General features: G+C 35.1%; 1 protein-coding gene across 1 annotated transcript in view; it reads right to left on the reverse strand.

Annotated features, from left to right (window-relative positions):
• Positions 1 to 15,071, reverse strand: part of VWA8 (von Willebrand factor A domain containing 8) — a 333,552-nt gene that overhangs the window by 261,452 nt on the left and 57,029 nt on the right. The window contains exons 10-12 of the mRNA XM_087814315.1: positions 6,779 to 6,910; positions 4,270 to 4,404; positions 4,105 to 4,182 (exon numbers count right to left, since the gene is read on the reverse strand). Coding sequence (XP_087670441.1) covers positions 4,105 to 4,182; positions 4,270 to 4,404; positions 6,779 to 6,910 — 345 coding nt within the window. The remainder of the gene's footprint in view (positions 1 to 4,104; positions 4,183 to 4,269; positions 4,405 to 6,778; positions 6,911 to 15,071) is intronic.

Here is a 15,071-nt window from a genome sequence, read left to right on the forward strand (position 1 = left end):
GTATCAGGAAATAGAATGCTCTGCCATCAACTTTAATGGTAGCATCTTCTTACTCTGGTTTATCCATTAATCAACAAACTGAACAGGAGAGGAAAAAAATAACAACAGTAGTATTTTTGTGAGCTCATTGTCACTCTACAAAAATATATAAGAAAATATGTTCTCAGCCTCTTGCATTAATTCTTTCACATATAAAGATAATATTCTCAATGGCAAGATACTTTGGGTATACAGTGGAGCTGAGAGATCTGAATTGATGGATATATACATACTGTCTTGCTGGGTTCTTCTTTTAAAGGATAGCAGAATGAGGTGAGCATAATTTTCACAGCTCAAGCATATGATCTTAGGATAGTTTACCACTACAATATTAAAAATCACTGTAAACTAACAAGAAATCTGATACAGAAACAGGACTGTCTGGAAAAAGATGAGGCATAATCTCCAGCTTTCACTAGAATGTGAGTTTTTATTTTCATGTGAAGAAAAGAATCATGTATATGATTTTAGAAATAATACTAATAACAAATTGGGATGGAGTCAAAGAGAAAATAAATGTTATCTTCAAAAGGTCTTTTCCATATGATTTCAAAGCAATGGCACCTGGAAAGGTTAATTATGTTTATATTTATCCTTGATGTATAAGTGGAATACAACATACTTATAATAGGATTTAATCTGTTTTACAATTATATTGATGAATTTTTTTCCTACCCCATTTTTGGTAGAGAAGTATTTTCACTGGCAATTAGAAAGTTGATGCTAACAGATTGGTGAGATGACAGAATGCCATTCTCAGATCACTTCTAACATGAGCTGTGGAGGGCCAAGGCCAGGGAACTAGCATACTGAGCTAACCACCTGTCTTCTGACCTCTGCAAAGATACCAAGAGAGGTAATTCTGTCAGATGGCAAGGTATGCTTCATGGCATCTTCCATGAACTAAGCTAAAGATATTACCCTCCCCAATTTCCTTCAAAAAATCTAATAGACCTAGAATCAGTATATAAAAATTAATTTCAAAAATATTTTCAGTGAGTTCCAAGAAGTTGCTACCAGCTGTACAACATAAAAATTTATTTTCTTTTCCTTATATGTTTCTCTCTCAAGATTTGACGTATCGCTACTAGTTAAGTATTTACACCGTAATTCATATTCTTCATGACTTCATAATCTTGATCATATGCTTTTTCACAGATTTCATCTTTTAAGATCAAAAAGTACTTTTCATAAACATTTGAACCTTTTAAGTTCTCCAATCAGTTAATTATCTAATTACCTTTACCTCCTTTTTTACCTACCTACTTTTACTTGTCTTTCTTGAAATATGACAAGGAAAACTGTACAAAATAATAGGGATACAGAGCCACCATAGTTTTGTACAAAGGCAGGATGCTTTTTCTTTTGTTTCCAAAATTCTTCTCTGTGCAACTCAAAATCCTAAATAACTTGGTGCTCTAAATGAGTTAAAACTACACAGAAGAAAGAGAAAAACTAAATTTAGGGGGAAGTCTCACATATCTTTTACAATAGATCATTTTGCTTATAGCCCAAAAGTTACCAATACCTTGTGATTACAATTCCTTCTAAATTCTGGCCAATTCAACCAATAGGCACAAAGTACCTTAAAGCAGTATGAAGGAATCTTCTCAACAGCATTTGAAATATGAGCTGTTAACAAAACTTTCTGTGATCTAAGATCACTACATCTGGTTTAAATGTTTTCTCAAAAATAAGAACATTTTAAATATAAATATATTTAGTGTTAGTAAAAATAAAAATGTTTAACCAAAGAATAAACTAAAAACAAAAATGCATCCTAAAATGTAGGTAAAGAGTATCACATTTACTTCCATGACTATTCAAAGAATACAAAGAAAGACTCTTCTTTAAGTAAAAAGATACCATAACCACCCAAAGACTACCATATGGAATCAATAAATTAGCAGAATAAAAATATCTTAGGAGCTATCATTACAAAAAAATACATGACAGAAAATTTCACTCTGTAAAAACACAAGCTGTGAGTTTGCTTTTTCATCATACTATATACAACTTGTACATCCACCAAAATAATCTACAAAAAATACATAGGAATAAATTTAACCAAAGAGATTAAAGGCTTATACACTGAAAATATAAAACACTGCTGAAAGAAATTAAAGAAGACATAAATAAATAGAAAGGCATCCATGTTCACAGACTGGAAGACTTAATATTAAAATGAAAGTGCCACCTACCCAAAGCGATCTATAGATTCAATGCACTCTCTATCAAATTTCAACATCTTTTTCGTAAGTAGAAAAACATATCCTAAGATTCATATGGAATCTCAAGAGACCCTGAATAGCATAGCAATCCTGAAAAAGAAAACAAAGCTGGAGGTCTCACATTTCCTGATTTCAAAACTTACTACAAAGCTATAGCAAACAAAACAGTGTGGTACTGATAAAATGACAGACATCAGACCAATGGAATAGAGAGCCCAGAAATAAACCCTCCCATACAAACTCAATTGATTTTTGTTTGACAAGGATGCCAAAATCATCCCATGGGGAAAAGTCAGTCTTTTAAGCAAATGGTGCTGAGGAAGCTGGATATCCATGTGCAAAAGACTGAAGCTGGACCCTTACTTTACACCATACATAAAAATTAACTCAAAATGGATCAGAGCTCTAAATGTAAGACCTAAAACTGTAAAACTGTTAGAAGAAAACATTGGGGAAAATTCGTAGCATTGGACGTGGCAATGACTTATTGAATATAACACCAAAAAATCAGGCAATAAAAAGATAAATTAGACTTTATAAAAATTAAAACCTTTGTGCATCAGAGGATACTATCAAGAGAGTGAGAAGTCAATCCACAGAATAGGAGGAAACATTTGCAAATCATATACCTGAGAATGGGTTAATATCTAGAATACATAAAGAAGTCCTACAACTCAATACATAAAGAAGTCCTACAACCCAATTAAAACATTGTCAAAAAACTTAAATAGGCATTTCTCCAAATAAGATACACAAATGGCCAATAAATACATGAAAAGATGCTCAGTATCACTAGTAATTAGAGAAATGCAAATAAAAACCACAACGAGTTACCACTGTGTCACACCCATTAGAACGGCTATTATAAAGTAAAAAATATGTATTGACAATGATATGAAGGAATCAGACCTCTGTGCACTGCTGGTGGGAATGTAAAATGGTGCAGCTACTGTGGACTCCTCAACAGGTTAAACACGAAATTACAATATGATTCAGCAGTATCACTCCTAGGTATATACCAGAGGACTCAAACAGATACTTGTACACCAATGTCATAGTAGAATTCTTTACAATAGTCAAAATTCATCACTATATGAATGGACAAACAAAAAGTGGTATATATATACAACAGAATTTTTTCAGCCATAAAAACGAATGAAATTCTGATATACGCTATAACATGGCCACATTTTGAAAACAACATGCTAAGAAAAATAAGCTAGAGACAAAAGGATAAAAAGTATATTATTCTACTCATGTGAGGTAACTAGAATAAGTAAATTCACAGGAAAAGAAAATTATATAGAGGTTACCAGACTCTGGGGGGAGGGAGGAATTGAAAGTTGTTTTTCAATGAGTATGAAGTTTATATTTGGGATGATAAAAAAGTTCTAGAAATAGATAGTGGTGATGGTTACACAACATTGTGAATGTACTTAATGAGAATAAATTGCACATGTTAAAATGACAAATTTTGTTATGTATATTTTACCACAATAAAAAATAATGTTTGGTGAAGACCTAATTATCTCCCACTGCTGTTAAAACCCACTTTATTTAGATTTCCAAATTACAATTAAATGTACTGTGTGTATGCACATTTAGTGAATCTCCCTTGCAAAACAGACCCCGGCATGTTATGCACATCAGATATCCTAGAATGCACTTTCAGTTGTTCCAAATAATTATACTTGCACTTCAATTTGATTGCTAGTTCAGTTATTTATCTGCATGAAAATTAACAGGTCATAAGTTAAGGGAAAATATCTATCAATTCTATTGATGGTCCAAACATATATGTTTACAGTCCAAGTGCTAAAAATGAATATTGTACCTGATAGAGCATGACAGGTTCTATGTTGTATCCTAAGGTATCTGCAAAGTTCTTAGCGATGACTGTTTTCCCACAACCCTACAAATGGAAACAGTAATTTAAGGAACAAGGCAAAACAACCAAAAGTCAGAAAACAGCAGTTTGCAGTGAGGCTGCCATTCTTACTTTTCCTCCAATCAAACATATGTCCTTAACCATATGAGACTGCATCATTTCAGCCAATAGTTGTTTATGGCTTGAAGTCTGTATAAAACATTCTGATCCACAGGGTTGACTGAGTGGCCTGGTCCCAGCTGGCACCTGTAATTAAAGAGAGGTAAATATAACATGCATATGCTTTTCTCAAAATATTAGTAAATGGCCCGGCTGGGCGTGGCTCAGCGGTTGAGCATCGACCTGGGATCCAGGCGATCAGGGTTCGATTCCCGATCAGGGTTCGCTTCCCAGTCAGGGCACATGCTCGGGTTGCGGGCTCAATCAATGACTCTCTCATCATTGATGTTTCTATCTCTCTCTCTCCCTCTCCTTTCCTCTCTCTGAAATCAATAAAGATATATTTTTAAAAAAAATTTTTTTTTAAATTAGTAAATGAAAGCTCATAACTGCCATTTAAAGCCCCTACTAATTTCTTGCTCAATTCAAATCTATACTGTTTTTGATATTTCAATAGAGCAGCAACTATTTTCTCATTCACAGATCTGATGATCATCAACAAACCTCCAAATCAATCATCTCCCTAAAATTAAAGCCCCATGCTGGCAGACATTTTCATAAGAATCAGGTCATCTTCATGCTATTTATAACTTATAATAACAAAGTCGCCACTTGAGAATGAAGGTTTTTGTCCAAATTCCAGTTATAAGTACAGAATTTAAAATCAGTCCGCTGGGACTCTCCAATGTCACCAATGGCCTGCTGACTTTTAAAATCCTTGTACACAAGTCCTTTCCCACTAACAACTTAGTTAACCACTAAGAAGCACCTGTTCTTAAAATCTCTCCTAGAATCCTTCATTCCTACTTCTTTTATTTTCCATCTCCTCTTTATTAGTCTCCTGGGGACCCTATCAGGAAAAGATTTCCATGCTCTGCTGGGGACTTGGCACTTGATCATACTGCACACAACATGAACCCTAAAGAATTGTAAGTTTGGAAGTGACAAAATCCAATTTGCATTTTAAAAAGATCATCCCTGTGGGAATACAGAAGGCTAACTGGAAGGGACTGGAGGCAATGAAGTTAGAAAGCTATCACTAAAAGGAAGGAAATAATGAAACCTTGCTCATACCTCATGCCTCTGGATATACTGTTTAAAATGCCTGAAAAGTCCAATCATCTTTCTACTCCTGGGCCACTGGAAAACTCCTATGTCATACTTCAAGACTTAGCTCAAGTCCCACCTCCTCTCTGAAACTTCCTCTACTCCTCCTGACTCCTTGTATTACTTCCTTCTCTATATCCCCATAGCCATTCCAGTGCAGTCCTTACTTATCTACCTCTGTCCTCAACCATCAGCTTGGTGAGGTCATTCACCAAGGAGACAGAAAGGTGTAGTGGAAAATAATCCTGCCTAGAAGTCCCAGCTATGATATTTACTAGCTGGTGACCATGGGTGAACTGATTACCTTTTTACATCAGATTTTTAATCTTTAAAAGGGAGATGATAAAACTTACATCCAGTGTTATTGCGGGATTTAATAGCATAGTATATGCAAAGAGACAAATACAGTGACTAGTCCACAGCAGCACTAGTAAAACTTAATACAGAGCCTGGCTCATAGCAGACATAATCAATGTTCAGTTTGATGAATGAATAAAAGATTAATATGAATAAGTATTAATTATATCACATTAAAACACACCAAAAAGTCTACAATTAAAATTTAGTCTGTCACAACATAAGAATGCAAGCCTTTTCTTTCCTACATTGATTTACAATTTATTTAAGGCAGGATTTTCCAACCTGTGTCTCCTAGAGTTAGTTTCCCATTGCTTCTTAGGGTTCTTAGGGATCTTAAAGAAAGGGTTAGAAGAAAGGATGGTGGAGCAAGCAGATGGAGCTCTATGACCAGATATCATTCCCCTCCTCTAAAAACTTCAACTAGAACAGTTCCTCTTTCAATTGTCCCATGTAGTTAAGAAAGATTTTACTTGAAAAGAGTGTTCTCTAGCTGCTAAAATACGTTTGAAAACACTGACTGTTTCTTACCAAGGACTCAGACTACAAAATGCTTTCATTAATCAACACTTAACTTCATTTCCTCAGAGGCTGACTTTTGTTTTTGATAAAGGGCTATCCCTATGTTTCTCCTGAACTTCTCCAGTTTGAAACATACATGACATAGATAAATATAGATACAGATATATAGATGTGATGCTATAGAGCCAAAGCAGAAGGGGACCATACACCCAATTTAGGTAATAAAAATCAGCAGAACCAGGCACATCTTATAAAGTATAAACCCCGACCCTGACCAGCATGGCTCATGTGGTTGGAGCATCGTCCTATACACTGAAATTTGGCAGGTTTGATTCCCAGTCAGGGCACATACCCAGGTTGTAGGTTCAATCCCCAGTTCGGGAATGTATGGGAGGCAACCGATCAATGTTTCTCTCTTCCTTCCTCTCTCTAAAGTCAATTTTTAAAAAAGAAAGAATAAACTCTGACTCATTACCTTAATGGTCACCTCTTTGTCTGCAATCCGGACAGTCACAGAAGCTTGGGAGATGTGGTTTTCAGTCGTCCTCTCCACTCTCACAATCTCTTTAGGAAGCAAAGAGCTTCTTGAATCTTGGAGTTCAAAGCGCTGTAAAATTACAAGAAAATCATGTAATTTATTTTTAATTTTATTACTAATGTTGGATATCTGGAAGATTCCATCTTAATTAGAACTGAAATTCACTCTATGTTATAGAAGTAAAGGTAAAAAAATTAATAAGAATCTTTTCCTATTTTCATGAATACCATTCTATTTACACCAATTACTAAAGGTGATATGAATATAGTCCCTAAAATTTACTAAATGACAGAAAATAGAATCACTGAATTCCTGACCTGGTAGAAGTTTGCAGCCTACATTTCTTAATAATAGAAAGCTCAGTATTCTAGAAAGGGATGATGACTCTTGAAAACATGCTAAAGTAAAACAAGGACTGTATCAGTTGATTTCTTAAATAAACTCAGGTTAATATGTTGCCTGAAATTCATGAAACCAGAACTTCCTGGACAGCATTCTGCTGTTTGTGTGTGTGGTTAGCTTAACTGATTACAATAAATTATAACAATCAATCTTCCACAGTGTCTGGCACAGTGCTTTCTACAGTGTAGGTTCTCAGTATTTGTCAAACTGGATTTAAAACACCAACATCATTCATTCTTTCTCCATGTGGGCCAATTATCAATGTTCTAACACTTGGTTATACCCCCTTACACCAGGTAGTTATGTAAAAAAGGCACAGAGAAAACAAATAAGTATATGAAAAAATTGAATACTAATTTAAAATTAATTAAATCCTATAGCCTACTCATAGCAGCATGTTCAATATGAAAAGCTTAATTCATTTTTAGTATTAAACAGGGAGAAATAACTGCCCCCCAATCCAACTATAACATTATCCCTACAGTGAAAGAGTTGAATCTCAATGAAACAATAAATCACCACTTACTCAATAGAATGACACAACCTGAGAAAACAGATTTTTGAAAAGAAAATTATCTTCAACCTCAACATTCTAAACATAACAGCTCAGTTCAAGTCCCTGTTTGGTGTCATAAGTACTTAAGACAATCACTCCTTTCCCCAAACCTAAGAAAAATTATCTATTAGTGCTACAACACAAAGTAAGTGTTATACTTTACACATTTTATATATGTGAATCCCCATAGTATCACTTAATTTGGTAGGAATTGCTTCCATGTTGTAGACATATAACAATTATTGACACTTCAAGTTCATGCAAAGTTACACTGTACTTTGAGGGAGGTTTAATAGGAAAGGAGTAAGGCCTTAGCCAAGTGATTATTCATTAAACTTAATAGGATCTAAAGCCATTACATTCTAAGAAAACAAATATATGTGCTTAAAGGTATGTTTTTTTACCCCAGTTGTAGTAATGTCAATCTAGGTTAATATAGGATTGACGTCAGAGCACTTACATTCCAGAAATGAACACTAATGTCTTGAACCACTTGCTATACTGCTTATGTGCTTATAAATAATTCAAGCTAAACTATTTCGGTAGAATAATAATAGTAGGCTAGAATACAATAAGATGGTAAAACAACTCAAGTTTCAAAGTGAATTTCCATTGTAAGCATAGGAAATGTAGAAGACTGTTAATCAAAAAGGCAACTGAGGTGTAAAATAGATATATGATTCTTATAGGCTACATGTTAGCAAGTAGAAAAAAAAGTTTATTTACTTTACCATTTTATATTAATGACTATTTCCTATGAATTCTTTAATTTCAATTAAACAAATAGTACCAAAGTATTTTTGTTACAATTTCTTTGGGATTCCATTATTTGCACTGTAAATTATAATTAAGTAAAGGAAATGTAAATCGCAGGGGTGCTGGTCTGTAAGGCCTCCATATTCACCCGCACAATTCCCAATCCTGTCCCACCAAGCTATTTTCTTCATACTTTTTTCTAGGCTTTTGAGCACTAAAAAAGAAAATCACCATATCATGGTGTCTGGCTACTGAACAAATATGTAGCCTCCAGTCTCTGCTGGGCTCTTTTCCCAAGATCTTTAGTGACTGATATAAACCATTACTACTCTCCTTAGGAGTCTATCTGAACCCATTCATCCCTGTCTCAGCAGGTAATCTAGCTGCTTCCGCCACTCACATCAGAGCCTTCAGGCACATACACCTTCACACTTCACAAGAATATTAACCCCATTACGGCAATATCAAGATGTATCTATTTGGTTCACTCCAAATCTCAGAACCTAGAATCAGACACATGGAACATGAACATAGTCAATGGTCAATAAAGGCTTGTTAAATGAACAAATGAAATTCTTTTTCCTTCATCCTCAAAATCTTCTATATTTTCATCAATCCTTACTTCTTTCCCTTTACTGTCTCAGTAAAAAGGACTTCTGCTTTAATTATAAGTAGAAGGAAAATCAGTAGAAGTCTACTTTCTCCATCTTAGTTTATGATAATTTCATCATTCCAGTTGCTAGTACAGTATGTTTTCCACCATTCCAAACCAATGCACAATGGTGCTCTGGAAATGACCTTTCCTGCCTCCCCCGGAACATATTTCTGTAAGTAGTTTCCATAGTCTCCACAGATTTCATCCCTTTTTCCTATAAAGTTGTTTGTCTCCCCCATTTCAAGAAACAAACAAAAAGCCACTTCTTAATTCTACATCATCCTTGAGTGAATCACCATCTATTTGGTTCTGCTCACCATCAAACTTCTTTTACAAGTAGTATATCATCACTGTTTAAGCTTTCTCATCTCTGAGTTACTATTTGGCCCACTAATTTTTGGCTTACAATCCTACCACTCTACTAGCACTGCTGCTGGTAAGTCCACCAATAATATCCCACTTGCCAAATTAGTTTTCCTATTGTACTGTTTCCTCCTTCTCAGTCTCCCTTGCAGGTCCTTCATCTTCCTGACCAGTACACATTAGGGTGGTTTAGGAGGAAACCTTCTGTATTTTCTACCTATGTTCACTTTGTAAATAATCTTATTCAGTTTCAGACTACAAACCATCTTTATATTCATGGCTCCCACTTTCCTCTCTCCTAGAAATTCAGACTTCTCTTCTAAACTCCTGATTTGTATATGTAACTGACATTTCCATTTGGAGAACTAATAGGTATTTTATATTCAGCATACACAACACTCAGGTCCTGATCTTCCTCCCATGTTCTCTATCTCCAACTTCATCATTCAGGTGCTCAGTTCAAAAAGTTTGAAATCACCCTTGACTCTTTGTCCCAACCCTACTTCCAATCCTTCAGCACATAGTATTCTATCTTCAAAACATGACCCAAAAGCAACCACTTCTTATCAAGCTCAAAGCTGGTCAAAGCCACCACTCTCTCTTACCTAGATTATTACAACAACCTACTAACTGTTTTTTCCCTGTTTTCACCCTTATTCTCTACAGTGATTGTTTATCACTTTTTAGCAACCAGAGTGAGCTTGTTAAGATGCTCAGTCATATAAGAGATTCCTATGCTCAAAACCTTATAATGACATTCCACCTCATTCTAACTGAAGGCAAAAGTCCTTTCAATGACCTGAAAAGCCCTACGTGACCTAACCTCCTTTACCTTCTGATCCCATGCCCTCCTCACCTCTTCTTCAGCCACTCTGCCCCCTCATCCTGCCCTTTGCTATTCATAGGATACCCTAGGAGTACTCCTGCCTCAGGACTTTTACACTGCTTATTCCTTGTTTTAAATGCTTTCCTCCCATGTTTCTTGTTCAGATCTTAAATGTCACCTTCTCAGTGAGGGCATCCATTTCTCAACTAATATACTATATAATTTTTTACTTACTTTATTGATTGATTGTTACCCCTCACTAAAAAATAAGCTCAGTGAATGAAGTTAGAGACTTTTGTCCATTTTGATTACTCCTACATCTCAAACACAACTGTGCCTGCTAATTGATTAGATAGAAGAAATGGACAGAATAAAAAGCTTTTGGAATAAATAATCAAAAAGTCTTCATTCAACAAGACAGCTCTGAAACATCTGAAACTGGCTATTTCTTCCCTCTTAAAACAGTCTCTCTCCATGCCCCTAAGAATATTCTCTCCTACTCTACTTAGATATCTCTCACTGGTCTTCCTCTCTAATTTGGAGGTTCTTTGCCTACTGTCCAATCCTAAAATATTGGTACTTCCAGGGTTGGGGTTCAGGCACTATTTCTTCTCACTATATATGTTCCTCTTGGGTTCTTTCATCCATTGTTATGAATTCAACTAACACCATATCTAAGTGACTCCAAAGTATTTATCTTTAATAATAGCAAAAGAGCTCCAGATTCAGATCCATATTTTCAGGTCAGCTAGACAAACACACTTGAGAACCTCAAATTTAAAAGACCCCACTGTATTGAGCTCGCTCCCAACCTAAATGTGCTCATTTTCTCTACTTTCTCATGTTAATTAATGGCCTCAGTTGTCCAAGCTAGGATTCGTGAACATTCTAGAATTTGCGCCTTCTCTCACAGTCTCCCTCCCAACCCTCCTTATACTTTATCAGTTAGTAAGGCCTATCATTCCACCTGAAACATTTCTCATATCCATTCAATCTCTATTTCACTGACCTAATTCAAGTCTTTATTACTCTGATCACAGTAATTCATCACTATGCTTTATTTGTATGTGTGGTGCCCCAACCAGACCATAAGTTCCCCAAGAGCAGAGGTCAGATCATATTCCTTTCTGCATCCCAAGATTTCTGTATGCACATCATGTGCCAAATAATGAGTGCTCAATTAATGTTTGTTGAACTGAAATGAAAACACTAAATGCAAGATTCTTCCTAGTTTCTCAGCAAAGACTAAAGTTCATTTTATATTATCAGCGGATAAATGGAAACACAGTCTTTCTAAATCACCTACGAAACTTATGAATTTAACCATTGTTAAGATAAAGTCCTGCCTAAGAAGGACCAAGACATGGTACTAGAAGCCTGGATGTACTTGTTGCCATACTGTAACAAATACCATTCTCATAGTATAGCAGATTCAGAATGAGAGTATTTTCTTTAAGATGCCCTTAACTAAAAGCTAGAAGTGATGTTATGACTATAGAAACCTGTTTTTAGAATATGAGTATCATAAGATGAGCACCATCTGGGGAATGAAAAACATTCTAGCTATTTTTATAGCTTGTTTAGAAAAAAGAAAGGTGTACTGAATTTAACCTAACTGCATTTTCAGTAATAATTTTTCCTTAAAAAAAATAGCCTAATTAAGTGATTACACTAAAATCCAAATAGATAGCTAATTCAAATACAACTATACATTAATTTCTATGACAGTCTACGTCAGAATATAATTATTTGTCAAGGAAAAGTTGTTGTAGGTATGGACTTTCTTGGTTTGCTAATACATATTTCTATTCTTCAGTTCAGCATTTTTTTCAGATTGAACAATATTCCCTTAATTTTCATCACTCTTAATTCAAAATTATTTGAAGATATAAAAAATGTTCATCTGTGAACATCAGCATGAGAAAATAGAGAAACTTAGAATAAAAAACAGGCCAAAGAGATTCCTAAGAACAGATCATAAAGAATTATACCAATCAGTAGACTGCTCCATTTTTAAGGAAAGAGGTTTAATTCTCTGATGTGAATGTATGTACCAATGTGTAATGATCTTATAAAAAGGAAGTTATTAATTAGGTTCAGCCAAATGAACCTAAGCTGTTGCTCCCCAACCACCTACTAAGGAACTGGAAAAAGAAGTACTGTTTCTTAACTAGCAATTCATATAACTAAGGCAAGAAAAGACAATCGCTTTTTCTTCTCTCGTCTATCATTCTCTTTTTCCTTTTTTTTTAAACTCTACAATCAAATTTGAAATAATTTCTGTTTGTCATATGGGCCTTTAATCACTTTTCTATGTTCCCCTTAATATAAAGGTCAAAATAAAGGCCAAACAAAAGAAACACTAGTTACTTTTTTCACAAAATTGAACTTTTTTTTTTAACCTTCCTCCTAGCATATGTTTTCTTTTGTTGATTGGAGAGAGAGAGAGAGAAAGAGAGAGAGAAAGTGGGAAAGGGAGAAAGAAACATTGATGTGAGAGAGAAACATTGATTGGTTAGCTCCCTTATGCACCCTGACCGGGGATTGAACCCGGCACCTTTTGGGGCACAGGATGACGCTTCAATCAACTGAGCCACCTTGCCAGGACTACAAAACTCAACTCTTAAAAGGTATTCTATAATTTTATCTAATTTGTTTAACTAGTTTTGAAATTAGAGACCAGAAACACATCAAAGTGTTCTGGTGTTTTGTTTTGTTTTTTGGTAAAGACCTTTGTTCATAACTGACTTATCTAGGCACTGATATCTTCTCTCAGTTGTATCATGAAAAACTTCACCTCTTCCCGCAACATCTTCTTCCTCCCTCTTTACCCTGTTCCCTAGATGTTGGGCACTGTGCTAATGGGCATCAAGGGAGCTCATAGGAAATCATGTCCTTTTCCTTAAACACTAGGTGCACTACTTCAGTGACCAGCGCAACCTTAGTTTAGATGATTAAATCAAATATGAGTTCTAGTTTTCTATTTTCCAGCTCCTAGAATAAAAGTTAAACTATAGTCAGAAAATGGTAGTTCCCTGTCTCCTTGAGCCTCTGAATTAATTTCCACATTTCCAAATGGTTCTTCATTATCCCGCTAATATTCCACCCCCTTCTCCTCCTCTCCCTCCTTCTCTCCTCTTCCCTTCTCTCTCTCACCCTCCTTTCCCCCTCTCAAACACACAGACTTATTTTTCTTTCATCAGTGTCTCCTACTTCACTGTCCCCAGCTCTGCTTCTATGTTATCCTGTCTCTTCCACACTCCTTTGCCCCTTTACTGACCATTACCTTCCCCTTGCTTCTTGATGCTTTGTTTTTTTATTCTGTCTCTAACTACACTTCTCAGCATCTCCAAGGAACAGCTTTTTATTATTTTTATTTTATTATTATTATTGACACCACCAACCAATGACAATATTGTCTTTTTGGCTAGCTGATATGTGAAAAAAATCCCACTAAAGTAACTAGAATCTATTGTTCCAGTCTTCTGAGTTCTTCCCACTGTTACTAGCTGCACAGAGAATATGTACTCTGTACTCCCAAAATCCCTGTGTAGATCTGGGGATAAGAAAAAAACAAAAACCATGCCATATGCTTTAGGTTGTCAAATTTCGGCCTCTGAAAAATGAAGGATCTATACGCACAGCCACAAAAGTTGTTGTTCACATTCTACATAAGCCTAAGAAATCTGCACCTTGAGCCAAACTAAAAGAGAAGCAAAAACTGTCTTTTATAAAAAGGAATTAATTAGGGTGAGTTAACAAATCTCTGCCAAGGGTCAATACTTTTAAATATATAGTTATAAGATACCATATGGTGTAAGTGGCCCTTGAGAAAACACTACCAAGTTATAGGCAGATAAATTTTAACTTAGTGTTATCTTACATTTGCTTTTAAATTGTTTAAATTTTAAAATGAGCTATACTGGATATTCTTAAATGAGTTATACTGGATATTCACTTCTTAAAATTTTGTATCCTAAAATAATTTCACACTTGCTGGGAAGAAACATGGTTTTATAAAAACTCTATTTCACCTTCATCCATGTTTCACAGTGGTTCATATTTTAGCACATTCGTTCCCTTTCTCCTTCCAGCCATCCCTACACACACATACTATCACTGGTCTTTTCTAAACCATTTGAGAGTAATCTGCAGATATGATGCCCCATTACCCTTAAACATTCCAGTTCATATTTATGGAAAATAATAAATCTGCACAACAATGAGAAAAGAAGAAATAAAAGGCCTTCAAATTGAGAAAGAAGTAGAGCCATCATTATCTGCAAATAAGATGATACTGTATATAGAGAACCCTAAAGATTCCACCCAAAAACCAATAGAACTGTTAAATACAGTCAAGTAGCAGAATAAAAAATAAATACCCAGAAATCAGTTGCACTTTTATACAGCAATAATGAACTATCAGAAAAGGAAACTAAAAAAAAATCCCATTCACAATTGCTTCAGAAATAATAAAATACCCTGGAATAAATTTAACCAAAGATGTAAAAGACCTGTAATTGGAAAATTATAAGACCCTGAAGACGACAGAAATAAGTGGAAGCATACACCATGTTCATAGATAGGAAGAATTAACATAATTAAAATGTCCATACTACCCAAAGCAATCTATAGATTCAACAAAATTCCTATCAAGATACCACTGGCATAT

Source organism: Miniopterus natalensis, chromosome 2 (assembly GCF_054644295.1).
Source record: "Miniopterus natalensis isolate mMinNat1 chromosome 2, mMinNat1.hap1, whole genome shotgun sequence".
NCBI lineage: Eukaryota > Metazoa > Chordata > Mammalia > Chiroptera > Miniopteridae > Miniopterus > Miniopterus natalensis.